The 26,042-nt window shown below is 36.5% G+C and overlaps 1 protein-coding gene across 2 annotated transcripts in view; it reads left to right on the top strand.

Annotated features, from left to right (window-relative positions):
- The window catches only part of TfIIS (RNA polymerase II elongation factor), a 124,121-nt gene that overhangs the window by 19,207 nt on the left and 78,872 nt on the right, over positions 1-26,042 (top strand). Inside the window, exons 2-3 of one of the 2 annotated variants that reach the window (XM_090372109.1) lie at positions 9,316-9,348; positions 14,561-14,629. In XM_090372109.1, the coding sequence (XP_090228235.1) occupies positions 9,316-9,348; positions 14,561-14,629 (102 nt within the window). The remainder of the gene's footprint in view (positions 1-9,315; positions 9,349-14,560; positions 14,630-26,042) is intronic. The other variant, XM_090372110.1, reaches the window with a different exon arrangement.

The following is a 26,042-nucleotide window of genomic DNA, read 5'->3' as shown; positions in this document are numbered from 1 at the left end:
AGAATATTTACTGAATCTATCGAGGCAAAGTTAGATGGATCGTAAAACTGCTAGCTTGGGGGGATACACGAACTAATAGATTAACAGTAGCCGCTGGCAGAGGTAAAAGTGATTCTTGCACTACTTCTATTGAAATGCAATTGAGCAGTGGCTTGGAAAGCAAGGCAATGGGGATTTCCAGGACTGCTGGGAGTCATAGTGGAAAAAGAAAATACATGGGCTGTGTTAGGGTAACTAAGAGTAGAAACAGGTGCATGTATACTTGCATGTACACCAATGCTAGGAGTACAGTTAATAAATTCGATGAGCTTGAAGTACTAGTCAAGACATCAAAGGCAGATATTGTTGGAATATCAGAGACATGGTGTCACACAGATATAAAGAATGCAGAATTGGAATTTGGGGAGTTCAGTATGTACAGAAAGGATAGACAGGACAGAAAGGGAGGAGGAGTTATGCTGTTAGTTAAGAAGCACATAAAATCTAAGGAAGTGCATCCAATTGATGTTGGTGGACAATGCAATGTTAAGTCTGTTTGGTGTGACATAAGCACTGTGAAAGGAAAAATGAGAGTAGGTGTGTGTTATAGGCCAAATCAATCTGATGAGTGTAATGAGCAATTGTGCAGAGAAATAGTGGGCCAGTAAATCAGAGTGTCTTATAATGGGGAATTTTAATTTCCCAGAGATTGACTGGAATTTGTGGGTTGGTCACTCACACACACTAGCAAGGTTTTGTGGATTTATTGGATGATTGTTTTCTACAGCAGCATGTTTGGGAGGCAACTAGAGGGAGTAATACTCTTGATCTGATTATCAGTAGTGATTCTTCATGCATCAAGAATCTGCAGATAAAGAAACCACTAGGTGGCAGTGATCACAGTGTGCTGAAGTGGGATTTACTCGGAGGTAACTACCATCAAGGGTAAAGGGAAGGGTTTTTTGCTTTCGTAAAGATGACTACAGTGGTCTGAGACAGTATTTAAATTCTATACGGTGGGACCAACTGATGATGTTACCAACAGCAAATTCAAAATGGGAAGCATTCAAAGAATTAATCTTGGAAGCGACTAGGCTTTTCATATCAACAAAGAAATATTGTTCAAGGTTTAGGCCTAAATGGATGTCAGATGAACTAATTAGACATGTGACAGAGAAGAAAAATGCCTGGGATACATATAAATTAACATGTGACACAGAAGCCTATGATAGCTATAAGCTGGTGTGTAACCAAGTTACAAAGGAGGTTAGGCAGGCAAAGGGTAGATTACGAGAAATTTTTGGCAAAGGATGCAAAGAAAAACAGCAAAGAGTTCTTTTCTTATGTAAACTGTAGAAGGAAGGGGATGAATCAGGTTGGTCCACTTGATATCGATAGTTCAACTGTTGATGATCCTGCTCAGGTAGCTAACAAACTAAATGAATATTTTGCATCTACATTCACACGTGAGAAGTTATTCAGGGAGGGGAATGACAGAGGTGTATTCAACTCTGGCAGAAACTAGATAATCTTGTAATAACTGAGAGTAAAGTGGAGGAGAAGTTGTTGAAGATAAACATAAGAAAGGCACCTAGGGTGGATGGAATCTATCCAGCTATATTCAAGGAGGCAGCAAAGGAAGTAAGCAAACCCTTAGCCATAATTATGAGAGCTTCCCTGGACTCAGGGGAGGTACCCATGGACTGGAGATGTGCAAATGTGACCCCAATCCACAAAGGAGGATCAGAGGGAGACAGTTAATTATAGACCTGTTAGTTTAACTTCTGTTCCAGGGAAATTAATGGAGCCACTGGTTAAAGAAGCATTGCAGGATCATTTAGACAAGACTTCAGTTATAGCTCGGACACAGCATGGGTTTGTTAAGGGAAAGTCTTGCCTGACTAATTTGATTGGATACTATGATATAGTCACAAAGGAACTGGATGCAAAGAATAACTTTGATATCATATATTTGAATCTTAGAAAGGCCTTTGATACTGTTGCACATGGAAGACTGCTTCACAAATTGGAGCAGTGTGGCATTGGAGGCAAATTGCTGCTATGGATAAAGGGATGGTTGAGTGAGAGAAGACAGAGAGTGGTAATCAATGGACACTGCTCTTCGTGGACTAATGTTATTAGTGGAGTCCCTCATGGTTCAGTGTTGGATCCATTGTTCTTTTCTGTATTTATAAATGATATTGATGATGGTATATCAGGCTTAATGTCCAAGTTTGCAGATGATGCAAAGGTTGGCAGGGTTGTTAATGACAATAATGACAGTACATTGCTGCAACAGGATCTAGAAAATTTGAGCAGATGGGCTGAGAGGTGGCAAACGAAGTTTAACATTGACAAATGTAAAGTACTACATATGGGAAGCAGTAAACCCAGAGTAACATATCAACTCTGTGGTACTACACTGACAGTGGTAGAGAATGAAAAGGACCTAGGGGTAATTGTGCAGGCAGATATGAAGTTTTCTGAGCAGTGCATGCGGTCGCAAGAGTAGCTCATGGTGTCTTGTCAATGATATACAGGAATTTTTCTAGCAGGGATAAGGAGGTGATTATCACCTTGTATAAGGCAATGGTCAGGCCACACCTTGAGTACTGTATACAGGTCTGGAGGCCTCATTTTAAGAAGGATGTAGAGATGCTAAGCGCAACAGGATTAGTGAACAGAACAAACAGTTGCTCTTATGAAGAAAGGCTTAAGTTTTGCAAATTACAGTGTCTGGAGACTAGGCGATCTGATTGAGGTGTATAAAGCCTTGAATGGTTAGCATGCTCAATGCTGATGGGATTCTTTCTCTTGCTCAGAATAATCACCTGAGAGGACATAAATTCAAATTGAGGAAAGTCGGTTGTAGGATAGATGTGCGGAAGTTTGCCTTTAGCCAGCGGGTGGTTGATTGCTGGAACAAACTTCCATGTGTCATTGTAGAAGTTGATAGCTTAAATAGATTCAAGCAGAACTTGACAAACATTTGGAGCGAGGGGATGGGTGAAATAAGGGTTTTTTTTTTGGATGATGCTATATAAGCTTGCTTTCTTGCATCATGTACCCATGCTAATGCTAATTAAATTCCACATTAGTACATTGTGATTGCTGCATGCAACCAGTGGGTCTTTTACCTGAAATTTTTAATGCATGAAGCTTTGCTTCAGTTAATCAGATCAAGAGTGTTGCTTCCTCTTGTTGCTTCTCTAACATGCTGCTGGAGAAAACAGTCATCCAATAAATCTGAAAAATCTTTCTAGTTTGTGGGTGATCACCCCAAAAGTTCCAGTTAATATCTGGAAAGTTAAAATCCCCCATTATAAGACATTTTGATTTACTGGCCCATTGTGTTTCTTTGTATAATTGTTTGTTATACTCACCACTGTCATTAGGCCTATAGCACATCCACTACTCTAATTTTTTATTCCCACCGCTTTTGTCACACCAAACTGATTCAACATTGCACTGGCCACTCGTGTTGGCTGGATGCACTGTCTTAGATTTAATTAACTTCTTAACTAAGGGCATATTAAATGTAAATTAAATAAGAATAAACAGACCCATATGTGATATGAATAAATGTTTTCTTCCATATTTCTGCATATTCTTATTTTTGATAATTTTATTCAACACCCTCTCCCTTTTTTTTTTTGAATTTCAAACAGCCATATCTGCATAACCATTCAGAACCAGATGTAATAGGAGGGAGTACATGATTGAGAGCTTTGGCAATCAGTTGTAGCAGGGTCAAATATATTTGCTGACAGTTGTTAGGTGAGTTGGAATACTACTAGCCTGGAGCTATACACAGACTAATATATTAACAGCAGCAGTCATAACAGAGGTGAAAGTGATTCTTGCATTGCTTCTCTTAGAACGTACAGCAGCCTGAAAGCTTGCTTGGGATTGCCATTGTACAAACAAATACATAGTTGTGTTAAGGTTACTAATAGCAAAAACAGATGCATGTATATTTACATTGTATCCTAATGTTAGGAGTATAGTAAACAAGCCTTGATGAATTCGAAGTACTGGTTAAATTCGCACATAGTTGCAATATCAAAAATATGCTACATTAGTAGAGGCATATGATGTAAGAAGATATTGTTCCAATTTGTGCAGCAGTCTTCCGTGTGCAACAATCAAAAGCCTTTCTAAGATCCAAATATATGATATCAAAATTATTCTTTGCATCCAGTTCCTTTGTGATCACATCATAGTTGTTTATTATTTGGTTTTTAGGAGCATTAGCAACTAAGGCCATATTGCTCTGGGGATATGCGGTGGCCATTCCCTGACCTTTCTGCATCCTCTGTATTTGGTGGGCATGGGCTCGAACCCCGGTCTAATCAAGAAGCGTGTGCTATGCACTGCTGCTCCTGCCCACCTGGCTACGCAGCACCTACCACATCATAATATCCAATCAAATTGGTCAGACAAGACTTGCCCTTAACAAACCCATGCTGTGTCCAGGCTATAACTGAAGTCTTGACTAGATGATCCTGCAGTGCTTACTTAATCAATGCCTCGATCGCTGGGGATTGAGGGCCATTTGTTTTGTTGTGTTGTCATATTTAATAAAGTGCTGGAGGGTTTGATCTTTTCCTGGCGTCCTGAAGAGAACCACTCTACACATTCGTTGCTACCAAAGTGACATAACAGGACTTACCAACGAGAAGGTGTGCATGAGTGGATTTTAGGGATGTTGGTCAACTGGACTTCTCCTAAATCTTTTAAAATAGAAAGATATTGTATCCATCACTATTTTAGACTGAGATCTGATAACATACAGAATGCCTGTTCCCCTCTAAGCCCCAAGAAACATATGCTTCAGTAATTGAAAAGTGTACTTGATGATACTTTCAAAACAGTTAACTTTATAAAATTGAGACCTAATTCAAGACTGTTCTCCTCCTTATGCAAAGAAATATGCAGTGAGCATTTTACCCTTCTAACTAAAAGTAATTACCTATTACCCATTTTGTAAGCTAATCATCCAGTTATTTGAATTGATCTAAATTGCAAATCATGAATTATTCTTTTGATTTGGTGGATGTACAGAAGACTGAATATGACTACAATGATTAGCATATCTGGCAGATATCTTTTCAAAATTAAAGATCACTGCAAGGATTAAATACAACTGTTTTCAATATTCAAGCCCAAGTGAGAAATTTTTGACTGACTGTCTTGAAAAGCATATGATTGAGTGTTTCAACAATTTACATAATTTTTTTAAAGAAAATGATATGAATTTGGTCCATGTCATTACAGGGACTATCAAAGAGCATCTCAGTTTCCTTTAAATGACTTTTGAGAATTACTTTCTGCAAAGTTCCAAAACAAAAAAAATTGGATTTGTAACCCACGAAGAGGTTCTTTTGACAGAAGAGGACTTTGACAGAAAATCTGATATCTCCATATTTTTTGGCTGCAAACATTGCTCCATACTGAAAATCTAATAATTTTGGCTTGGGTTAAATAAAACATATCCATCACTTAACAGTGAAGTCATTAAAATCCTTCTGACATATTCCACCCATTATATCTGTTTCACTTTCACTTCATGAAAGTCAAATTACTGCAACAAGCCGATGATATAAGATTTGGTTTGACTGTCTGTTGAACCAAATATTCTAGCACCAAGTATTAAATAGCAAATGCTTAATGTACGGTGCTCAACTTGAATATAATCTGCAATGGTTTTATGAAGAGACTGATGGCTAAATTTAAGGTGGAATTAAATTCCGTTAAATTAACTTATTTTTTATCCCCCCTTAATTCATTAATTTAATTATTCCACCTTAAATTTAGCCATCGGTCTCTTCATAAAACTGTTGTGGATTGTATTCGGGTGAGTACCATACATTAAGCATTTGCTATTTAACACTTAGTCTATTATCATGGTATTATAAGAATTCTGTAACTTCTATATTTGTCATATTCTAGCACCTTGTTTGGGAAGAGGGCCCAGAATGAAAGTGTGATACATTTTGATTTACAATCTTTTTCTTAACTGTTTTGTTACATTCCTTTAATTATTTTAGAACAGAAATATCTATTGTTGTGCTTAGCTGTTATTTTATTGTTACAGACAGTAATTGTTAACCTTTCATGTGGTCATCCATAGTCATGATAATTTTTAACATAAACAGTAAGGCCCTATTATGGATTTGTAAAATTGGATTTGTAACCCACGAAGAGGTTCTTTTGACAGAAGAGGACTTTGACAGAAAATCTGATATCTCCATATTTTTTGGCTGCAAACATTGCTCCATACTGAAAATCTAATAATTTTGGCTTGGGTTAAATAAAACATATCCATCACTTAACAGTGAAGTCATTAAAATCCTTCTGACATATTCCACCCATTATATCTGTTTCACTTTCACTTCATGAAAGTCAAATTACTGCAACAAGCCGATGATATAAGATTTGGTTTGACTGTCTGTTGAACCAAATATTCTAGCACCAAGTATTAAATAGCAAATGCTTAATGTACGGTGCTCAACTTGAATATAATCTGCAATGGTTTTATGAAGAGACTGATGGCTAAATTTAAGGTGGAATTAAATTCCGTTAAATTAACTTATTTTTTATCCCCCCTTAATTCATTAATTTAATTATTCCACCTTAAATTTAGCCATCGGTCTCTTCATAAAACTGTTGTGGATTGTATTCGGGTGAGTACCATACATTAAGCATTTGCTATTTAACACTTAGTCTATTATCATGGTATTATAAGAATTCTGTAACTTCTATATTTGTCATATTCTAGCACCTTGTTTGGGAAGAGGGCCCAGAATGAAAGTGTGATACATTTTGATTTACAATCTTTTTCTTAACTGTTTTGTTACATTCCTTTAATTATTTTAGAACAGAAATATCTATTGTTGTGCTTAGCTGTTATTTTATTGTTACAGACAGTAATTGTTAACCTTTCATGTGGTCATCCATAGTCATGATAATTTTTAACATAAACAGTAAGGCCCTATTATCAACTGTGGGTAGTGAGAAGCATTTAATGAAGAAAATTGCTAAGTTAGAAACTTGTTTTCCCACTATGAAAATATTTTATTAAGTTTTGCGTGAGTTAAGAAAAGTTGGGAACTGCTGTTCTATGGGAATCTCTGCAATACTGTTATTTTCTGTAAATCCAGGGTTATTATGTTCTTGAGAGGGTATATATTCAGAAATTATCTTTCAGCCAAGAAATTTATTAAATAAAATTGCCATACTAGAATGAAAGAAGTAACTGTTCTAAACATTTCAATGCTTAAAATCTATAAAAAAATATAAAATATACTTATCTCTTGGGAACTAAGTTAAGGATTTGTTTCCCGAACATGAAAATTGAACATTATTGTGAAAATTTAACAATTATTTGATTATTATGAATAAATAAAATTCAAGCTTTGTGTTGCTGTGATCAGGGCCAGAGGCAGTTCAACTAAATATTAGTTTGCACCTGGTGAATTTTTCATTTAGTTTTCCATTTAAAATGATAAACTGAAGCAAATTGAGTGCTTCTGATAATATTTCAGCCGTAATTGTTGTTTTTATCAAAACTGTTGTATAAAAGTTGCAAATGCTCATTTTGGAATATTTTGAGAGCACCTGTCAAATATTACTTAGCTTTGCCTTAACTATTAATAAATATCTTTTGTTTATATTTCTATTTGTGATGCTAGTAATTAATGTAACATACCATCACAAAAAAGGGTTAGAAATTTGAAATTCCTAAGTGATGCACTTTATTTGAACACACCAGTGTATCAGGAAGTTCTTGCAGCACACAGTAATGATTAGACAGTTCTAGTTCACAGTTTTTTGATTGTATGTTACATTAATGAGTAGTTGCTTCATTAGTGTTGATCTTCTTCACTTTAGTTGACTTCATCAGTTTCTTTCAATTTTTCTTGCAATCAGTTGTGATTTTTGCTTTCAGTAATGGATGGTCTCTTCCAACATTAAAATGTTTCAAGACTGAGCAGTCAATGAATATTGTTTTGTTTGTCAGTACGAAGTCAATTTTGCCAGTATTTCAAAGAGGGCTCCTATATGTCCATTTTTATTGGGCCTTTTTTCTTCAAGAATAAGTTCATGATGAACAAATTTTGTTCCCCATAAATTCAATTAGTAGACTGCCTCTATCATCTCTTTTCCAGTTTCATAGGAACCAACAGATCATTCCCAATTTTGGATCTTACCAATTCTCGCATTGAAATCGTCCATTATACAGTTTTCTAGTGGTAGTCATCCTCATGCTTGTAAAGGTGCAATACATCTTCATAAAATTCTTCAACTTCATTGTCACTCTGGCTACTTGTAGGGGCTTAAGCTTGAATAATTTGAAGAGAATAATGGTTATTTCAACTAGCAGGTGATTGATTGCTGGAACAAACCTCTATCTGTCGTGGAAGTTGACAGCTTAAATAAATTCAAGTCAGAACTAGACAAACACTTGGGGCGAATGGATGGGTGAAATGGGAAGGTTTTTTTTTTGGCTGATGCTGTATAAGCTTGCTTTCTTGCATCATATGACTCTACTAATGCTGATGCTAATTTAGCATATTAGCACAGCAGGCAATTCTTTCGGTAATACTTTGTTCTTTTATGGGTGAATCTGTTATTCTTTTTTTGATCGGGAACCCAATTTTACCATTCCTATTATTTGTTTCTTTATACTACAGCCATTGTCCATTTCTAGTTTGAACAAATCTTCACCGTTTCTTTGAATCTCACATAAACCGATGACAGAGCCGGAACAAGGCAATCCTGCATCTGGGGCAAAAGTGTTATAAGTACGCCCCATTATATGCAGATAGTCAATCTTTCAGTAGCGTAGCTAGGGATGCTGATACCTGGGGGCAACATGTCTTTCTGGAGCCCCTATTGTGATAGATAATTCCTTCAGTTTGCACCCCTGAAGCTCAGCATCTGAGGGGAAATCCCCCCCTCTGCACCCTCATTGATACGCCTCTGCAAACTTTATGAATTCATAAAAATTACTATTGCAACAGTCTACGATTTACATATCTTTATTAATAAAATAATTTAAATAATACAATGAATATAACAAAATAAAAACATCAAAGAAAAAGAAACTTTCAAATATTTGTTTATATCTACAAAGAATTTAATTCTATATAAACTTCAAAGAAAGTATATATAACTACAAAGAAATTAGAAAACCAGATAGTTTGTTTATATATATAGTATAAAATCATAGAAACAAAATATTGTGAAATATAGTACTTTTAACATTATAACCTAAACTAAAAATATGCAATGAATGTGTATTACTTTAATTGAATTTTTCTCACTTTAAAGGACCTTTCACAAGAAGCTACTGTTACAGGCAGGGTAAGAAAAATTCATAGCGCTATTTCTGTATTTAGAAAGATTCTATTAGACCAGTGGTTCTCAAACTTTTTAATGTGAAGGCACTCTAAATCCATTATGAAAAATGCCCGGCACCCCCAGCACTGGGTGCAATGGGCACTGGTAGAATATTTTGTAAGGTGGTGCTATTTCAAATACAATGTAGGCAAAGGACGGCTCGGCTGTTCCATATATGTAGGTGTATGTACATAAACACTGCGATGCAGTCAGCAATTATTTCATGATGACTTCTAATTTACACAGTTGCATGAAATTCAACGACCTTTTGTAGTGAAGGCCACGATGTAAGCCGGTGCTAAATTTGACGTTGCGGTATCCCTATAAAGAGTAAGTGGCACCTTAGGGTGCCGTGACACCCACTTTGAGAACCACTATATTAGACAATACTCATGAATGAATTGGAGAAGTTGTAAAGGGGTTACAGATTTTATATCCTGATTTTTCAAATATCTGTCGAAATATCAACAGATATTTGAAAAATTTTGTTTGTCCTCCAGTGGTTAGCATCGGAGGACAAACCAAAAAGCTCAGAGGTGGGACATCACAAAATGGGCCATACTTTATAGAAGTTTGTAATTGAATTTCTCCGTTATTTTCAAAATTTGTAAAACACTGTTCCTCCCTGATATTTTTTGCGTAAGTGATTATAAATCCTGAATTTATAATTTTTTTCACTCTCACAAAATCACAAAAATTTCTGGAATCATAAGTAGCACGTACAAAGATAATGCAGTATTTCTTTTAATAAAATATTTACTGTTATTTTGAACAAAGAACATAAGTTGGCCAGAAGCTATTATCCCTGTCTGGAATATGCCTCAATCTTTTGACTGGCTATAGAAAGCAGTTGACTAGCATGACTTCTCAATATGTGGGATAGGTGGCTGCATACATCTTACATTCCACTTACATTGTGGAAGGGTAATCCCTTTAACCTTTAATTTGTGCTTTCTAATTGCTTAAATTGCCTAAAGGTCAGAGGCGGAAACAAAGTATACAAAGTTAAGTCTCTCGTAATCTGTTCGTTATATGGAAATTTTCTTCATTCTACAGAAACTTTTAAATGTAATTACCAAGAGAATTCAAAAAATTTGCTATAAAGCAGTTTATAGCACTGTTAAACACAGATCCGACTGTAATTCAATCAAAAATGAAGAAATTTTAAAATATAACTGGTCAGATGTGCCCTTAAAATGCTACACCTGGGTTTGGTGCCCCACTTGCCCCACCCTAATTCCAGCTCCGGCTGATGATATCCCAATTGATGTTTTTCAGCTCTTGTAATAGTTCTTTTAGGCATAAGTCTGTACTCATAGACCGAATGTTAAGCGTTTCAATCTCTAAAGTCCAAAGGCAACCAGATTGAGCCCAACGATTCTTAACCCTTTGCCACTGAGCTGATCTTCTGACTGCTGTTGGTAGCAGCTTGCAGGCCTCCAGGGACTGATGTCTATTTATTTTGTTGTGAAGCCATGTTGAGGGAATGGCCCATAGTCTGCCACATTGATCCAGTGAGGGTTGGCAGATTTTACTTTGCTTTGTTGGCAGATTATATATAAATAACATTAAATAACAAGTAGTAACATATATATAATAAAGGGTGATGTAGCCGTGTGGTCAGGAGCCAGAGTGCAGTAGCATGCACTCTTTGAGTGGACCGGGGTTCAAGCCTGTGACTTCTGAATATGATTAACGTTTGTGTTAATGATTTATTGTAAACTCCACTGACGGCTGTGCTGGAGTATAAACAAGAACGTTTTGAAGCAAATGGCACATAGTGGTGTAAAGCATTACATACCATGTTGCAGAGAAATAATATAAAATAAGAATATGCCAGTCATATGGCAGGCCAAGCAAGTGGCAAATAATTTCATTCTTGTGAGAAGGACAATGTGCAATATATGCATTTATTATATAATTGCATTTGCGTTTGTCCCACTGTGACAGGAAATCCATCCCAACTTGAAGAAATCTGTGTCAAATGACTTTAGCCAAGAAATGACTGTGTGCTGCACAATGCCATTAGTTGCAAATTGCTTGGCAGTGAGATGCTTCTTCAGAGTTACAAAACACTGTTGCCACGATCTTTGCTAATGGTGTATCTGAATTTCTTTGCAAGGTGATTGCATGTTTATTTACATGCACAGATGCTTTTTCATTTTTGGCATATGATGCATTCCTGCAGGTAGTGCTTCAAATGTATGAGGATAGAGGCCCATTTAAAGAGTTTTTTGTTCCTCTATAAGTTGCTTCAGCATCCAGTTCATACAAATTTTTATTTCTCTTAGTTCATTGTGCTCTCTTCTCCGATTAAGGTGTATGCATGACAAATATTCTCATCCATGGTGGATGTGCTCAGGTACTTGAATTGCTACTCATTTTGAATGTCTTTCCCTCTGTTAAATTTGTTTCCATGACATTATGTTTGGTCTGTACTCATCCACTAGCTAGTTGGCAATGATTTGGTATCTTAACATGCAAGAACTGGACTGTGCTGTTTATCTCTCTCTCTCTCTCTCTCTTGTCTGACCATATTTCTGGTAGTCTTGCCATCTTGCAGCTAATGTGGGACTATGATATGCACGTATTGCAGTTGCAAATTAGTATGTAAGAATGTGCATGCATGAAGTGTGTAATAACACCACTCTTTTTTCCCACAATTTTACACGCTAAAACTACTCTACTTACCCAATAGTAAATTGCAGCACTTTTGAAGGAAAAGTTTTGCTCAGTTTTTCTATTGGGAAACAGAAAAAAAAAAAAAAAAAAAATCAAGAAATCTCCTTTGAATAGACCAAAAATGCCTCCGGGCTTATCCGTTTTCAGTTTTGTTAGGATAGAACACCCTTGGATTATTGTGTGAATGCAGCATTTAGGAGTTTTTTTCATCTTGGGCAGTTGTTAGTGGTAGCGGATAAATGCCCTGGCTGCAGAGTTTATTGTTCTGGTTATCTTCTGATTGTTTTACACGTGTTACCTCATGAAGCCGACAAAGTATACTGGCATATTGCCAAGTGACTTCCGATTCAGTTTTGTCTTTCAGCCCTAATGGTTTTGTTACTGCATTGGGTCCTTGCTCTTGTTTACTAATTGTTGCCAATTTTTGTAATCTTTATGTCAAGGAGTGCTATGGTGTGTGTCTCTTCTGCCATGAAGTTTAGTTGAAGTATTTAAATGATCTGGTATTTCTTTATTGTGGGCTTTTATAATGCCTTTCTGGGTGATAAGGAACACATTGTTGATGTATTAGTAATGATATTTATAGGGTGTTATATGGGAAAACTGAAAAACTTGAATTACTTTAAACTGATACTAAAAAAACATTAATAACTGTGTAAAACTTGCAATTGTAGATGATATGTGAATCTCCAGAGCATAAAGATGAAGCATTTTAAAACAACTGGAGAGCAATTAAGTCACAATTTTTTTTGAAAAGTTGCATGCTTATTCTACATATTGTAATCAAATTTTCCATGGAGTTATGTTTTAGTAATTTTTCATTATAAAGTAATTAAGTTATATGATTTTAACTTGTTAGCACCCCTCACTTTTTTTATATTTTGCATTCTAAAATCACTCTGCTCAACCAGCTGGAACTCAAAATAGCACCCATCACCTTTTCAAAAGGTGTTTAGTATTAGTAATGGTAAATGATACAAGAAAGCAAACTTATACAGCATCAACCAAAACACACACACATGTATGCACAACCCACATCATCTGCCTGACCCCTCTAATAATTTGTATAGTTCCTCCTTAAAGTTATTTAAACTACTCACTTCCACAGCACCAGATGGAAGTTTGTTCCAGTAATCAATTACTGAATGGCTGAAAGCAAATTTCTGCGCATCTGCCCTGCAACCATCCTTCCTCAATTTAAATTTATATTCCTTTGAGTGAGTGTGTAGTCTGAGCAAGAGGAAGGATGCCATCTGCATTGGGCTTACTCAATCCATTCAAAGCCTTAAACACCATAATCAGATCTCTTTGCAGGTGTCTAGTTACCAGATGCTGCAATTTGCAGACCCGAAGCCTTTTTTGCTAAGAGTATCCTTTTGTTCCTTCCCCTGAATAATTTCATTGCCCTTCTCTGCACCTGTTGCAACAGATTAACATCCTTCCCAAAATGATACTGCCAGACCTGTATGCACTATTGCCTTATACATTGGGATAATCACCACCTTGTCCTTTACTGTAGGAATATGTTGGACAATGTGAGTTTTCACATCACTGCCATATTAGCAAAAATACCATATAATTTAAATTTCAGCTGCAGTAATATGGTAAAATTCTGTACAAATGTTTAAAGTTAACATGGCATTTGATAACTTTACATATTGAAGTTAATTGGCAGTTTAAGTTGAAATTCAATCAGAATTTCTGTGAAATAGACTTAATATTCTTGTAATCTCTATCTTAGGAAGTCCTCTGACCCTACAGGTTGTCTTGGTATAAACTGTCTGCATGGGTGGCATAGTGGTTATAACCACCATCCTCCCAACAGGTGGAAAAGGCTTGTGTTTAAATCCTGTTAATGATGTGAGGAACCTATATAGGCTTTTTCACTCTGTGGCTGAGTTAGTTGGCCTCAGGTGTGTTGAGCAAGGTTCATACTGTACGAATATCATATCCCCCTCCTCAGAGACTGGTTTTTCGCCCAGCAAAACAAGCAAATCACCCAGAGAACATACTCAATTTGTGGACATAATTACATGTGGACAGATGAGTTGGCTCTTGGGTGGCCCTGATATAACAGACAGTGTCCTGGTAAATATAAACTTCAAATTTATTTCACTTTTTTACTTTCAAGATGGTGGTGACAAAGTGATAATAATCTTCAGCCTTCCAAGAATTTTTCCTAAACTCTTCATGATGAATTACACTTGTATAAAGTACAGATGTGTTTACTAGTCTCTTCTAAATGTGTCCATACTTACTTTACAAATTCATTTCATTTAGAAATGACTTAATATGTGGTCTTCCAAAATTTCTAGTTGATATATAGGATTTAAAAGATTGTGGTAGGTAAAAACTGATGTCCTGTTTATTTACCAAACTGTTCTTTGTTTTGCATGATCTCATTGTTGCTGGTGTTGTCCAGACATTATAATTTAATCACCCTTTTTTATAAGCATTTGTGAAATAAGATTCATATTAGTTAATGTTTTTTTAGGGACAGGACCAGGCCCTTGACCTCTTAAAGGCTCTTCGTGATCTTCCTATTACCCTGGATGTATTGCAGGTATTTATTTTTCTAATTTTAATTGTTTAAAAAAGCAATTACCTTCAGTATTATTAATTTTAATAATCTTAAAAAATTTAGCTATTTGTCCATTTGCTTGATAATAAGAATCAAGTGAAAAAAAATTCACTTTTGCGATGACTAATCTATAGCAACTTAACTTTTAAGAAAGATTAATTTGTGTTAAAAAAAAGGAATGTATCCATCTTTAAGTCCTGGCACAAAATCAGTATTGTGATGTTGTTGCCTTGAGTTACCTTAGTTTTGCTATCAATGAACAGCACTTAATTTTTGAAAATGTAAAAGTAATTTATGTAAAAAATATTGGTTGATAACTTTACACTTTTAATCACACTGTAAGAATTAATGAAATGGGGAAATTATTCTTTATTTTGCAATCACTTGATTGTCAGTGGGGTAACAGTGTGGAATTTTTACACATACCACTATTTTGTCTGTGTAAGTTTTTGACTCTTGATTTTAATCTGTTAAACTGGGCACAGGCCCTGAACATGCAGTTCTCTCTCTCTCTCTCTGAACGTTGTGACTGCTTCAACACATGGTGTAATGTTGCTTGAGGTGAAAACTGTTGTGGTTGAGGAGAAAATATATTCTGTTTGTGGCAACATACCTTGTGATGATATTCATCCACTTAAGTCTGGATGCTTATGGCAATTTATAATTAACAATTTTCGAAGAGAATACAAACGATGATGGTTGCTGCCTGTAAGCAACAAACAGGAATTTGGGCTGGCAACATGTAGTTGGTTGTGGGCTTAATCTTTGTGCTGCTGAGTTTGGTAATTGGAAAGTTGTTATTGGATCATAGTCTTGATTTAAAGCAGATTTCTGTGGATTATTCCGTAGATTGTTTTGTTGTAAATTGTTACAAATCTGTCACTTATAAGTGAAGAAAAAAATAGTTCATTAAGATGTGTGTGTGTAAACAAGCCAAATCAGATTCATTTTGAAAAATGAAGATGTTATTTAAAAAGAATAAATCTTTAGTAATAAAAAGAAAAAAAAAAAAAAAAGATATTGCAGTTGGAGGTTTTTTGTTTCAGTATAATTCCATTATAAGTGACCCCCGCTCAACGCTTATAATTCATTCCAGAAAAACAGAGTGCTAAGTGAGCACCTCATTCCCATAAGGTAACATGTATTTGTGAGTTGCGGTCGGTGCCATAGGATATTTCCTAATCAATAATAAACGGTAGTGAAAAGATGCACAAATGTCGGTAAAAATATTTAATATTCAAATATTTGTACATTCTGCATTACATGCGTATATAATTATGTGGTAACTGCTTATGTATCAAAATTAAACTTAAAATTCCAATTAAAATCATGAATTTAATTGATCTAAATTGATTTAGTTTAAATGATGAATTTAATCAGAAAAAATGTGTCAATTTTGGGTTGTACTTTGGCCCTCTTCCTGGTAAACTAAAAGGGGTTTTAATTTTAAATCCCCTGCAGTGTTACCACCTAACAATAAAGTCAACAGATCCTTCGCCGCTTTGAAACCTGGCATGTTTTTTTTCCTTTCAATATAAAACTTCTTTTAGGTATTCGTTTCCAAAAAAGTCCTGCTTCATCTATGTTAAAAACTTGTTGAGAAGTATAACACATAATACCCCTCATCAATAATTTTAACAAGTTCTTTTTTGAAAGTTTCGGCTCCTTGATCTGCACTTGCGGCTTCTCCCTGGATTTTAAATGTATTCAACCAGCCCTTACTAGTTTTAAATGGTTCCATATTTTTTTTTAGGTGAGTTTTCTTCAGATCATCATATAGGCTAATCTCTCTCTCTCTTTTTTTTTTTTTTTTTATAAAATAACTGAATAACTGAACTTAACTGAATTCTGCATTAGATATTATCTTCTATTAAATTAGTTAAAGTCTCTCCATTTCAATCCTAATAGCCGTCCTAGGCCTAGTTGCTTGCAGTGGAACAGCTGTCTTTCCCGCTGCTAAAATTAATTCTTTATTTTTTATTTTTGTCCTAAATTATGGCACACATCTGCTTGTCGTTGACCGGAATCGATTTGCTTCAAAATGTCTAATTTAATTTGCAAATTCAGTCTTTTTCTTACATTTATAGTCTTCATACTGTGTCCAGACATTGTTGCTTTTTCATTCTTATCCGCCATTATTAACTCTGCGAAAATGTAACTATATTAGTTGCATTAATTATGATACAATGTTTGAGTAAACTGGCCGTTACGCACAATGTCTAATACTGTACTCAGTGATGACTAGACTTCGAATAAATGCATATAACACAAATATTACAAGCAATATACTTTATAATTTTTTAAAAGGTTGATCTCGGAACTACATAACAAGTCACTGTATCGCAATTAAATTAGTGTGCAAAAAATTTCACTGAGCATGGGAAAATTTCTGAAGTCGGGGTGGGAAACGTTTTAATGCTGTTTTGCTATTCATTTTCAAGCTATTGACTCCATCAAATGAAATGATTTCATTAAATAAGCCAAAAATTCAATCTGTAAAAGGGCGTTATAATGATTTGTGACAGCGTTATAGTCAGATACAGGTTATAATATAAGAAAAGCATTATAGCGAATCAGTGTAAATCGAACTGTGTTATAACGAGGGCCTGATTATTACCGGCTTTATAACAACCTCTTGTATTATAAGCACATTGAATATAGGAATTTATTTATTTTTTTTTGAGGTAGGGTATCAGGCTTTCCTCTCTAGAAAATCTACAAAGTATAGTGGATTCACAGCATATCTGTTCATTTCTTTGACTATGCTGCCAAGAAAATAGTCATCAAAAAAGGCTGAAAATATGAAACACTGTTTCAGCTACATTTATATGAATGATATAGACATGCACATATGTGAGAAGATGGTCTGTAATAGGTTACAAAATTGTCTGGGTGCACTAAAATTATCTTCTTTGTCATATTCTGACTAATAATATCCAACGAAGTCTTCTGGGAGTCCTCAAATACATGGGCTGTGTTAAGTGTTCTAAGAGCAAAAACAGGTGCATATCTAATTGCTTGTAAGGAGTATAGTAAACAAATTTGTTGAATTTGAAGTTCATTTTAGAGTATCAGAAATGGTGCCACTCAAATATATGGGATGTAAAACTTGAATATAATCAGTATAATGTGTATAGGAAGGATGCATACAGGATGGTTAGAATTATGCCCTTGGTTAACAAGCACATAGAATCTCAAGCAGTGTGCCCAACTGATGTGGGTGGCCAGTGCAATGGTGAGTCCAGTACTGAGTCCAGATCAGTATAATGAATAACTACACAGGCAGGTAGAGTGGGTCATTAAATGAAACTGTCTTATAATGGGGAATTTTAACTTTCCAGGTATTGATTGGAACTTGTGGGTTGGTTATTTGCATAGTAGCAGAAATGTTCTTTTTAGCATTAGCATTAGCATTTGTAGAGGCATTTGATGTAAGAAAGCAAGCTTATGCAGCATCAGCCAAAAAAAAAAAAAAAAAACCCGCTTCCATTTCACCCCTCTGTTCGTTCAAAATACCTGTCCAGCTGAGCCTTAAACTTATTTAGGCTATCAACCTCCACTACAAGGGATGGAAGTCTGTTCTACCAACCAACCACCCGCTGGCTAAAGGCAAATTTCCGCACGTCTATCCTACATCTGTCTTTCCTCAATTTGAATTTATGCCCTCTCAGGTGATTATTCTGAGCTAGAGGTAGAATCACATCAGCATTGAGCATGCTCAAACCATTCAAGGCTTTATACACATCTATCAGATCACCTCGCTGGTGCCTAGTCTCCAGACATTGTAATTTGCAAAACTTAAGCCTTTCTTCGTAAGAGCACCCCTTTGTTCCATTCACTAATCTTGTTGCCCTTCTCTGTACTCGTTCCAGGAGCTCTACATCTTTCTTGAAATGAGGCCTCCAGACCTGTATACAGTACTCTAGGTGTGGCCTGACCATTGCCTTATACAAGGGAATAATCACCTCCTTATCCCTGCTGGAAAAATTCCTGTATATCATTGACAATACTCCATGAACTACTCTTGCAGCCCGTCTGCACTGCTCAGAGAACTTCATATCTGCCTGCACAACCACCCCCAGGTCCCTTTCATTCTCTACCACTGTCAGTGTAGTACCACAGAGTTGATACGTTGCTCTGGGGTTGCTGTTTCCCATGTGTAGTACTTTACATTTGTCAATGTTAAACTTCATTTGCCACCTCTCAGCCCATCTGCTCAACCTTTCCAGATCCTGTTGCAGTAGCATAGTGTCAGTAGTGTCTTTGACAACCCTGCCAACCTTTGTATCGTCTGCAAACTTGGACATTAAGCTTGCTATACCATCATCAATATCATTTATAAATACAGAAAACAATAATGGACCCAACACTGAGCCCTGAGGGACTCCACTAATAACATTAGTCCACGATGAGCAGTGTCCATTGATTACCACTCTCTGTCTTCTCCCCCTCAACCACCCCTTTATCCATAGCAGCAATTTTCCTCCAATGTCACACTGCTCCAATTTATATAGCAGTCTTCCATGTGCAACAGTATCAAAAGCCTTTCTAAGATCCAAGTATATAATATCAAAGCTATTCCCTGCATCCAGTTCTTTTGTGACTGCATCATAATATCCAATCAAATTGGTCAGGCAAGATTTCCCCTTAACAAAACCATGCTGTGTCTGAGCTATAACTGAAGTCTTGTCTAAATGATCCTGCAGTGCTTCTTTAACCAGTGCCTCCATTAATTTTCCTGGAACAGAAGTTAAGCTCACAGGTCTGTAATTACTTGTGTCAGCCTTTGATCCTCCTTTGTGAATTGGGGTCACATTTGCACATTTCCAGTCTATGGGTACCTCCCCTGAGTCCAACGAAGCTCTCATAATTATGGCTAAGGGTTTGCTTACTTCCTTTGCTGCCTCCTTTAATATAACTGGATAGATCCCATCCACCCCAGGTGCCTTTCTTGTGTTTATCTTCAACAGTTTCCCCTCCACTTTACTCCCAGTTATTTCAAGATTCTGTAGCTTACTGCTAGAGTTGAATACACCTCTGGCATTCCCCTCGCTGAATAACTCCTCATGTGTGAATGTCGATGCAAAATATTCATTTAGTTTGTTAGCTACCTGAGCAGGGTCATCAACAGTTGACCCATCAATATCAAGTGGACCAATCTGATTCATCCCCTTCCTTCTAGAGTTTACATAAGTAAAGAACTCTTTGCTGTTTTTCTTTGCATCCCTTGCCAAGGATTTCTCGTAATCTGCCTTCGCCTGCCTAACCTCCTTTGTAACTTGGTTGCATATCAACTTGTATCTATCATAGGCTTCTGTGTCATGTGTTAATTTGTAAGTATCCCATGCATTTTTCTTCTCTGCCATATGCCTCATTAGTTCATCTGACATCCATTTTGGCCTAAACCTTGAACAATATTTCTTAGTTGGTATGTAAAGCCTAGTAGCTTCCAAGATTAATTCTTTGAATGCTTCCCATTTTGAATTTGCTGTTGGTAACATCATCAGTTGGTCCCACTGTATAGAATTTAAATACTGTCTCAGTCCATCGTAGTCGCCTTTACGGAAGCAATAACCCTTCCCTTTACCCCTAATGGTAGTTACCTCTTTGAGTAAATCCCACTTCAGCACACTGTGATCACTGCCACCTAGTGGTTCATTTATCTGCAGATTCTTAATGCATGAAGAATCACTGCTGATAATCAAATCAAGAGTATTACTCTCTCTAGTTGCCTCCCGAACATGCTGATGTAGAAAACAATCATCCAATAAATCCACAAAAGCCCGGTCTAGTGTGTGAGTGACCAGCCCCCAAATTCCAGTCAATATCTGGAAAATTAAAATCTCCCATTATAAGACTCTCTGATTTACTGGCCCACTCTATTTCCCTGTACAGTTTCTTATTATACTCATCAGAGTCATTAGGCCTAATAGCACACCCCACTCTCAATTTTGATCTCCCAATGCTTATGTCACACCAAACTGACTCAACACTGCACTGTCCAGCGATGTCGACTGGCTTCACTTCCTTTGTTTTTATGTGTTTCTTAACTAATAGCATAACCCCCTCCCCTCTTCCTATCCTGTCTATCCTTTCTGTAGACGTTGTATTCCCCAAATTCCAGTTCTGCATCCCTTATATCTGTGTGACACCACGTCTCTGATATCCCAACAATATCTGGCTTTGATGTTTTGAGCAATACCTCAAATTCATCAAATTTATTTACTAAACTCCTAGCATTGGTGTACACGCAAGTATACCTGCACCTGTTTCTATTCTTAGGGACCCTAACACAACCCATGTGTTTACTTGTACCGCAATGGCTCCCAGCAGTCTCTGAAATATCATGCATCTTGTTTTTCAGGCTTCTGCTCATTCTAATAGAATCTCTTTCACTTCTGCCAGTGGCTACTGTCAATCTGTTGGTCTTTGTCTCCCCCCCCAAGCTAGCAGTTTTCCGACCCACCTAACACTGCCTCGATAGCATCAGCAAATATTCTTGCACCCTTTCTATTTAAGTGTATCCCATCCCTGTAGAAGCAGTCTCTCCTGTTAACAAGTACAGTCCAGGCTGAAAAAAATTCTACCCCTTCTACCCAATTCTGAATTTATTGGATGCCTGTTTTCTACAACAACACATTAGAGGTGCAACAAGAGGGAAAAAAAGCTTGGTCTGATTGTCAGCAGTGACTCTTCATACATTAAGAATCTCTAGATGAAGGAACAACTAGTGGCAGTGAACATAATGTACTGATGTGGGATCTACTTAAATATATTACTACTGTCAGTGGTAAAGGGAAGGGATTTTTCTTTCATAAAGGCAAGGTTCTTAGTTTTTAAATTCCTTTCGCTGGGACCAACTGATAAAGTTACCAGCTTCAAATTTTAAATGGGAAGTGTTCAGGGAAGTAATCATAGAAACTACTAAGCTTTTTATACCAACAAAAAGTTATACCTAAATATATGTCTGATGAACTGATGAGATTAGTGGTAGAGAAGAAAAATTCATAGGAGGATTATAAATTATCAGGGACACAGGAACCTGCAATAAGAACAAACTAGTCTGCAGTCAATCACAAAGGGGGTTTGGCAAGATAAGACAGATTATGAGAAATCTTTGATTAAGAATGCAAAGAAAAGCCACAATGAATTCATTTCTTATTGACACTAGAAAGAAAGAGATGAACCAATTTGGCCCACTAGGTATTCGTATAAATAGTGGAAAATAATACAAGAAAGTAAATTTATACAGCATCAGCGAAAACGTGGATGGAAAATATCCATTTCGCCAATTCATCTTCTCCAGTAGTTTGTCTAGTTCTTCCTTGAATCGATCCACACGATCCACATCTGTTCTGCAGCCATCTTTCCTCAATTTGAATTTATGCCCCTTCATATGCATAGTCTGAGAAAGAAACCCATCAGCATTGATTTTGCCTAAGCCATTCAAAGCCTTAAACACTTTAGTCAAATTGCCAAACAGGTGCCTAGTCTCCAGACACTGCAATATGCAGAAATTAAGCCTTTCTTGGTAAGAGTACCACTCTGTTTCCCCTCACTAATTTCATTGTCCTTTTCTGTATCCATTACAGCAGCTCTACATTCTTCCTAAAATGAGGCCTCCAGACCTGTATGCAGTACTTAAGATGTGGCTTGACCATTGCCTTATACAGTGGGATAATCACCTCCTTATCCCTGCTAGAAAATTTCCTGTATGTCATTAACAAGACCTCATGAGCTGTTCTGGCAGCCTGTCTGCACTGCTCGGAGAACTTCATATTAGACTGCATGATTAATCCCCCTCCCCAAGGTCCTTTTCATTTTCCATGAGACTCTAGGTCAGTGGTTTTCAACTTTTTTTTTTAATAACAGCACCCCTAAGTAATTTATTTTATTTTGTGGCACCCCTACTCAATTTTATGCATGTTAAATCCAGATTCTCTCTCTATATATATAATATTAAAAAAATACAGGTAGTTCTCGACTTTACGAGTTAATTCCTAGTGTGCGCTCGTAAAGCAGGAATTAAATCCCATAGACATAATGTTAAAAATAGGGGTTACGTTCTCAACAATGAAATTAGTTAGCTAATTAATTTATGTTTAAACAATGATTGATTTATCCAAAGAAATTAAAATATAGTCTGTAAAATCAAGCAAATTATAATAATAAAGAAATTATTTATGACTTAAAAATTTTAAAGAATGTTTATTCTTCATCATTGACTAAATGCACACCTGTTGATCACTTATTATTGGCTCTGTTCTCGTTGGTTTGTTGCACAAGAATTCGTTTTCAGAAATGCTTCAAGAGGCGTTTGTTTCCAAGATAATCTTCTATTTTCTTTATAAATTTCAATAGATGCATAAGCATTTTTTTAATGGAACGCACAAATTGCAACTAACACAATTTGTGGGAGTAACGAGTTTACGAAGCTTTAAAAAAAAAGGAATGAAGAGAAGATTCTGAAAATTTATTTATATATTTTTTATACGATTGAAGATTTCAGTAAAGAGGAAACACATTTCACCATAATAACGCAAAAAACTACACAATTCCAGCTATCGGTATTTTTGCAAATGCAATAACATTGAGTTTACTACCCGTTTATAATTGCTTGCAGTAAAAGAAAAGCCCAATTAGCCGGAAAGTGCAAATTGTTTTTATTGTTTTATGATCATGAACTCCAGAAATGTGCTTTAGAAAAATGTCACAAAGGCATTCAAAATTGGTTCTTATAACGGAACATATGATAACGATGAAAGTGTAGTGCATTTTATTGATTTGAATTGGTAACTAATACAATTTGAACTATAAAAATGACCACTTAGAGAGTTATATAGTGAAAATTTCAACTTCCGAGATCATGGAACAAATTGCCAAAAAACAATGTGTTATTGGGTCACATTACGATATTTTCACGATACGACGGTGTCTCTGGAATGGATTAATATCGTAAAGCTGGGTACACTATATTGTATAGCTATGCGCATGGTTTGAAATGCAGTATTTATCGGCGCCTCCGTAGCCAGGTGGGAAGGAGCAGCAGTGCGTAGCACACGCTTCTTGATTAGACCTGGGTTCAAGCCCATCACCACCAAATACGGAGGATGCGGAAAGGTCAAGGAATGACCACTGCATATCCCGGAGCAATATGGCCTTCGTTGCTAATGCTCCTAAAAACCAAATAACTAACTAACCTAACTAACTAGCAGTATTTATCAATGTTTAACATTCATTTTTTGCAATTAATGTTCATATTTTTGATACTTGATACTTTGAAAAAAAAATTATAAACCCAGGAACTCGTAAAGCGAGAACTGCCTGTATGTTATATTATACTTATTACTATAATGTAACTGTAAACAAATGCTTATGGCTGATGCTGCATCTTTTTTTGGCTGATGCTGCATAAGCTTGCTTTCTTGCATCAAATGCCTCTACTAATGCTAACCCTAATTCACGGCTTGTTTTCAACAATGATCTGTACTTGTTAAGTAATTATGGTGTGGGATGCAATTGTGTGTAATGTAAGTTAAATACTGATGCTTAATAATTAAGCAAAATAAGAAATAATATAAAAGATTAAAACTGGGGTTAGTGTGAACTTAAACATTTATGGTTTGTGTTCTTTTTATCACACACTTACACTCTCATTCATTCTTCTGGCTTTCATTTCATTTGTTCAACTCTTGCTTTCTGCACTGCTCTCTCTGGGCACCTCAACTTACTATTATTCTTGTGGTGCCGGCCTAGCAGCAAGTTTTTTTCATGCCATGGTAGAATGCAGTCATAGTGTTGTTAGTAAATGTTTGTTAGTATATATAAAGTAGTGTAAGTTATTATTAACTTTGTATTCTTTCAGCCAATTACATTTGCTCTTCCACTCATTCCCATTCACCACAACACTCGTTCACTCTCTTTCCCTCATACTGGGTCCGTCTTTCTTTCACAAAAACAGTCATTTATTCCCTTTTACCATAATTTCTAATTCACTCATTGACTAGCCTATTCATTCTGTCTTTCATTCTACATTGTATCCCCTTGCTACCAGCTTACTGATATTTTTCAGCTAATCTGCTTCCCTGGCTGCCTGTACATCTCACTCTCCCACATGGTTACTTATTTGGTGTGGGGGCCCCCATGTTCCTACACATGGCAGGGTAGCCCTAGGGGATACCCAGGTCAATCTAGTTTTGTCATGTCAGTGCGCAGAATACTGCTGTCCTGACAGTTATTACGTCATCTTCTGGGCGTGGTGGGAGACATGGGCAATTTAAATATTGATTATTATTTAATTGCTGGCAACTGAATTGCCATTCTTTGGATAGTTCTGTGCATTTCGAATACTTTCTGTGTGAAGGTTGTAAAGGCTTTATAATTTTCCTCTTCTGTAATGAATAGATGTTCTTCTCCCCTTGGAAGGAGGCCAGTCTGTGCTATTAGCTGTGTTCTGGGGATATCATAAATTATACATTCATATAGAATGTATGCCCAGTCTTCACTCTTGCCACAGGTGCAATTTGGGTCATCAGTCAGCCCTAAGGAGGTTAGTTTTGCCTTTAGCTGTGATCTGTCGATATGAATGTTGTAAAATGTCCAGGGGCATGCCACTTATGCAGCTTTGGGCTGACCATCGCCACCCCGTGGCAGAAACCTTTTGGTAACTAGATCTCTGGTTTCCTGCTCCCATTTTGTTTGCCATAGCTCATGGAGCTTTATGGCTATTCAGAATGGTTAATGGTACAGTGTTTCCCATAAGAACTTATGGGTGTGAAAGCTGGACAATGAAATTAGCAGACAAGAAAAATTGACGTTTTTGAACTCTGGTGCAGGAAAAAGCTGTTTCACATACCATGGACAGCGAAAGTTATGAACAGAGAGGTTTTAGATCACATCAAGCCAGAAGCATCACTGGAAGCCAAGATCACCAAGCTAGGATTGATGTATTTCGGTCATGTAATGCGATCCAATTCATTGGAAAAATCAATAATGCTAGGAAAGGTCAGTGGAACAAGAAGAAAAGATCGGGAAAGAACATGCTGGCTCAACACCATCAAGAGCAACACTGGCATGAGCACGAAGGACTTGAAAGAAGCTATTGAAACACCTGACAGCATGGAGGCAGCTCTCCCATAAAGTCTCCAAAAGTTGGCTGCGACTGAGTGAAAACAAGCAACAACCATGTCCAAGCCAACAAACCATGTGTAGACTATACTGTAGCCAGAAGGAAATGCTACAGTATAGTCTACACAATACCCTCTGGTATTGTGTGTACTGTAAGCCTCATAGTGAGAATTACCATGTGGTGAGCACTGTGTGTTGAACACAATAAAGTGTGTGTGGAAATGCCTATAAATAGCCATTTAGTTATTATTAAATTAAATCAAAAAGA

The sequence above is a fragment of the Mastigoproctus giganteus genome, chromosome 4 (genome assembly GCF_048544385.1).
Source record: "Mastigoproctus giganteus isolate SK-2022 chromosome 4, ASM4854438v1, whole genome shotgun sequence".
NCBI classification, from domain to species: Eukaryota; Metazoa; Arthropoda; class Arachnida; order Uropygi; family Thelyphonidae; genus Mastigoproctus; species Mastigoproctus giganteus.
This window is presented reverse-complemented; position numbering and strand designations above follow the sequence as displayed.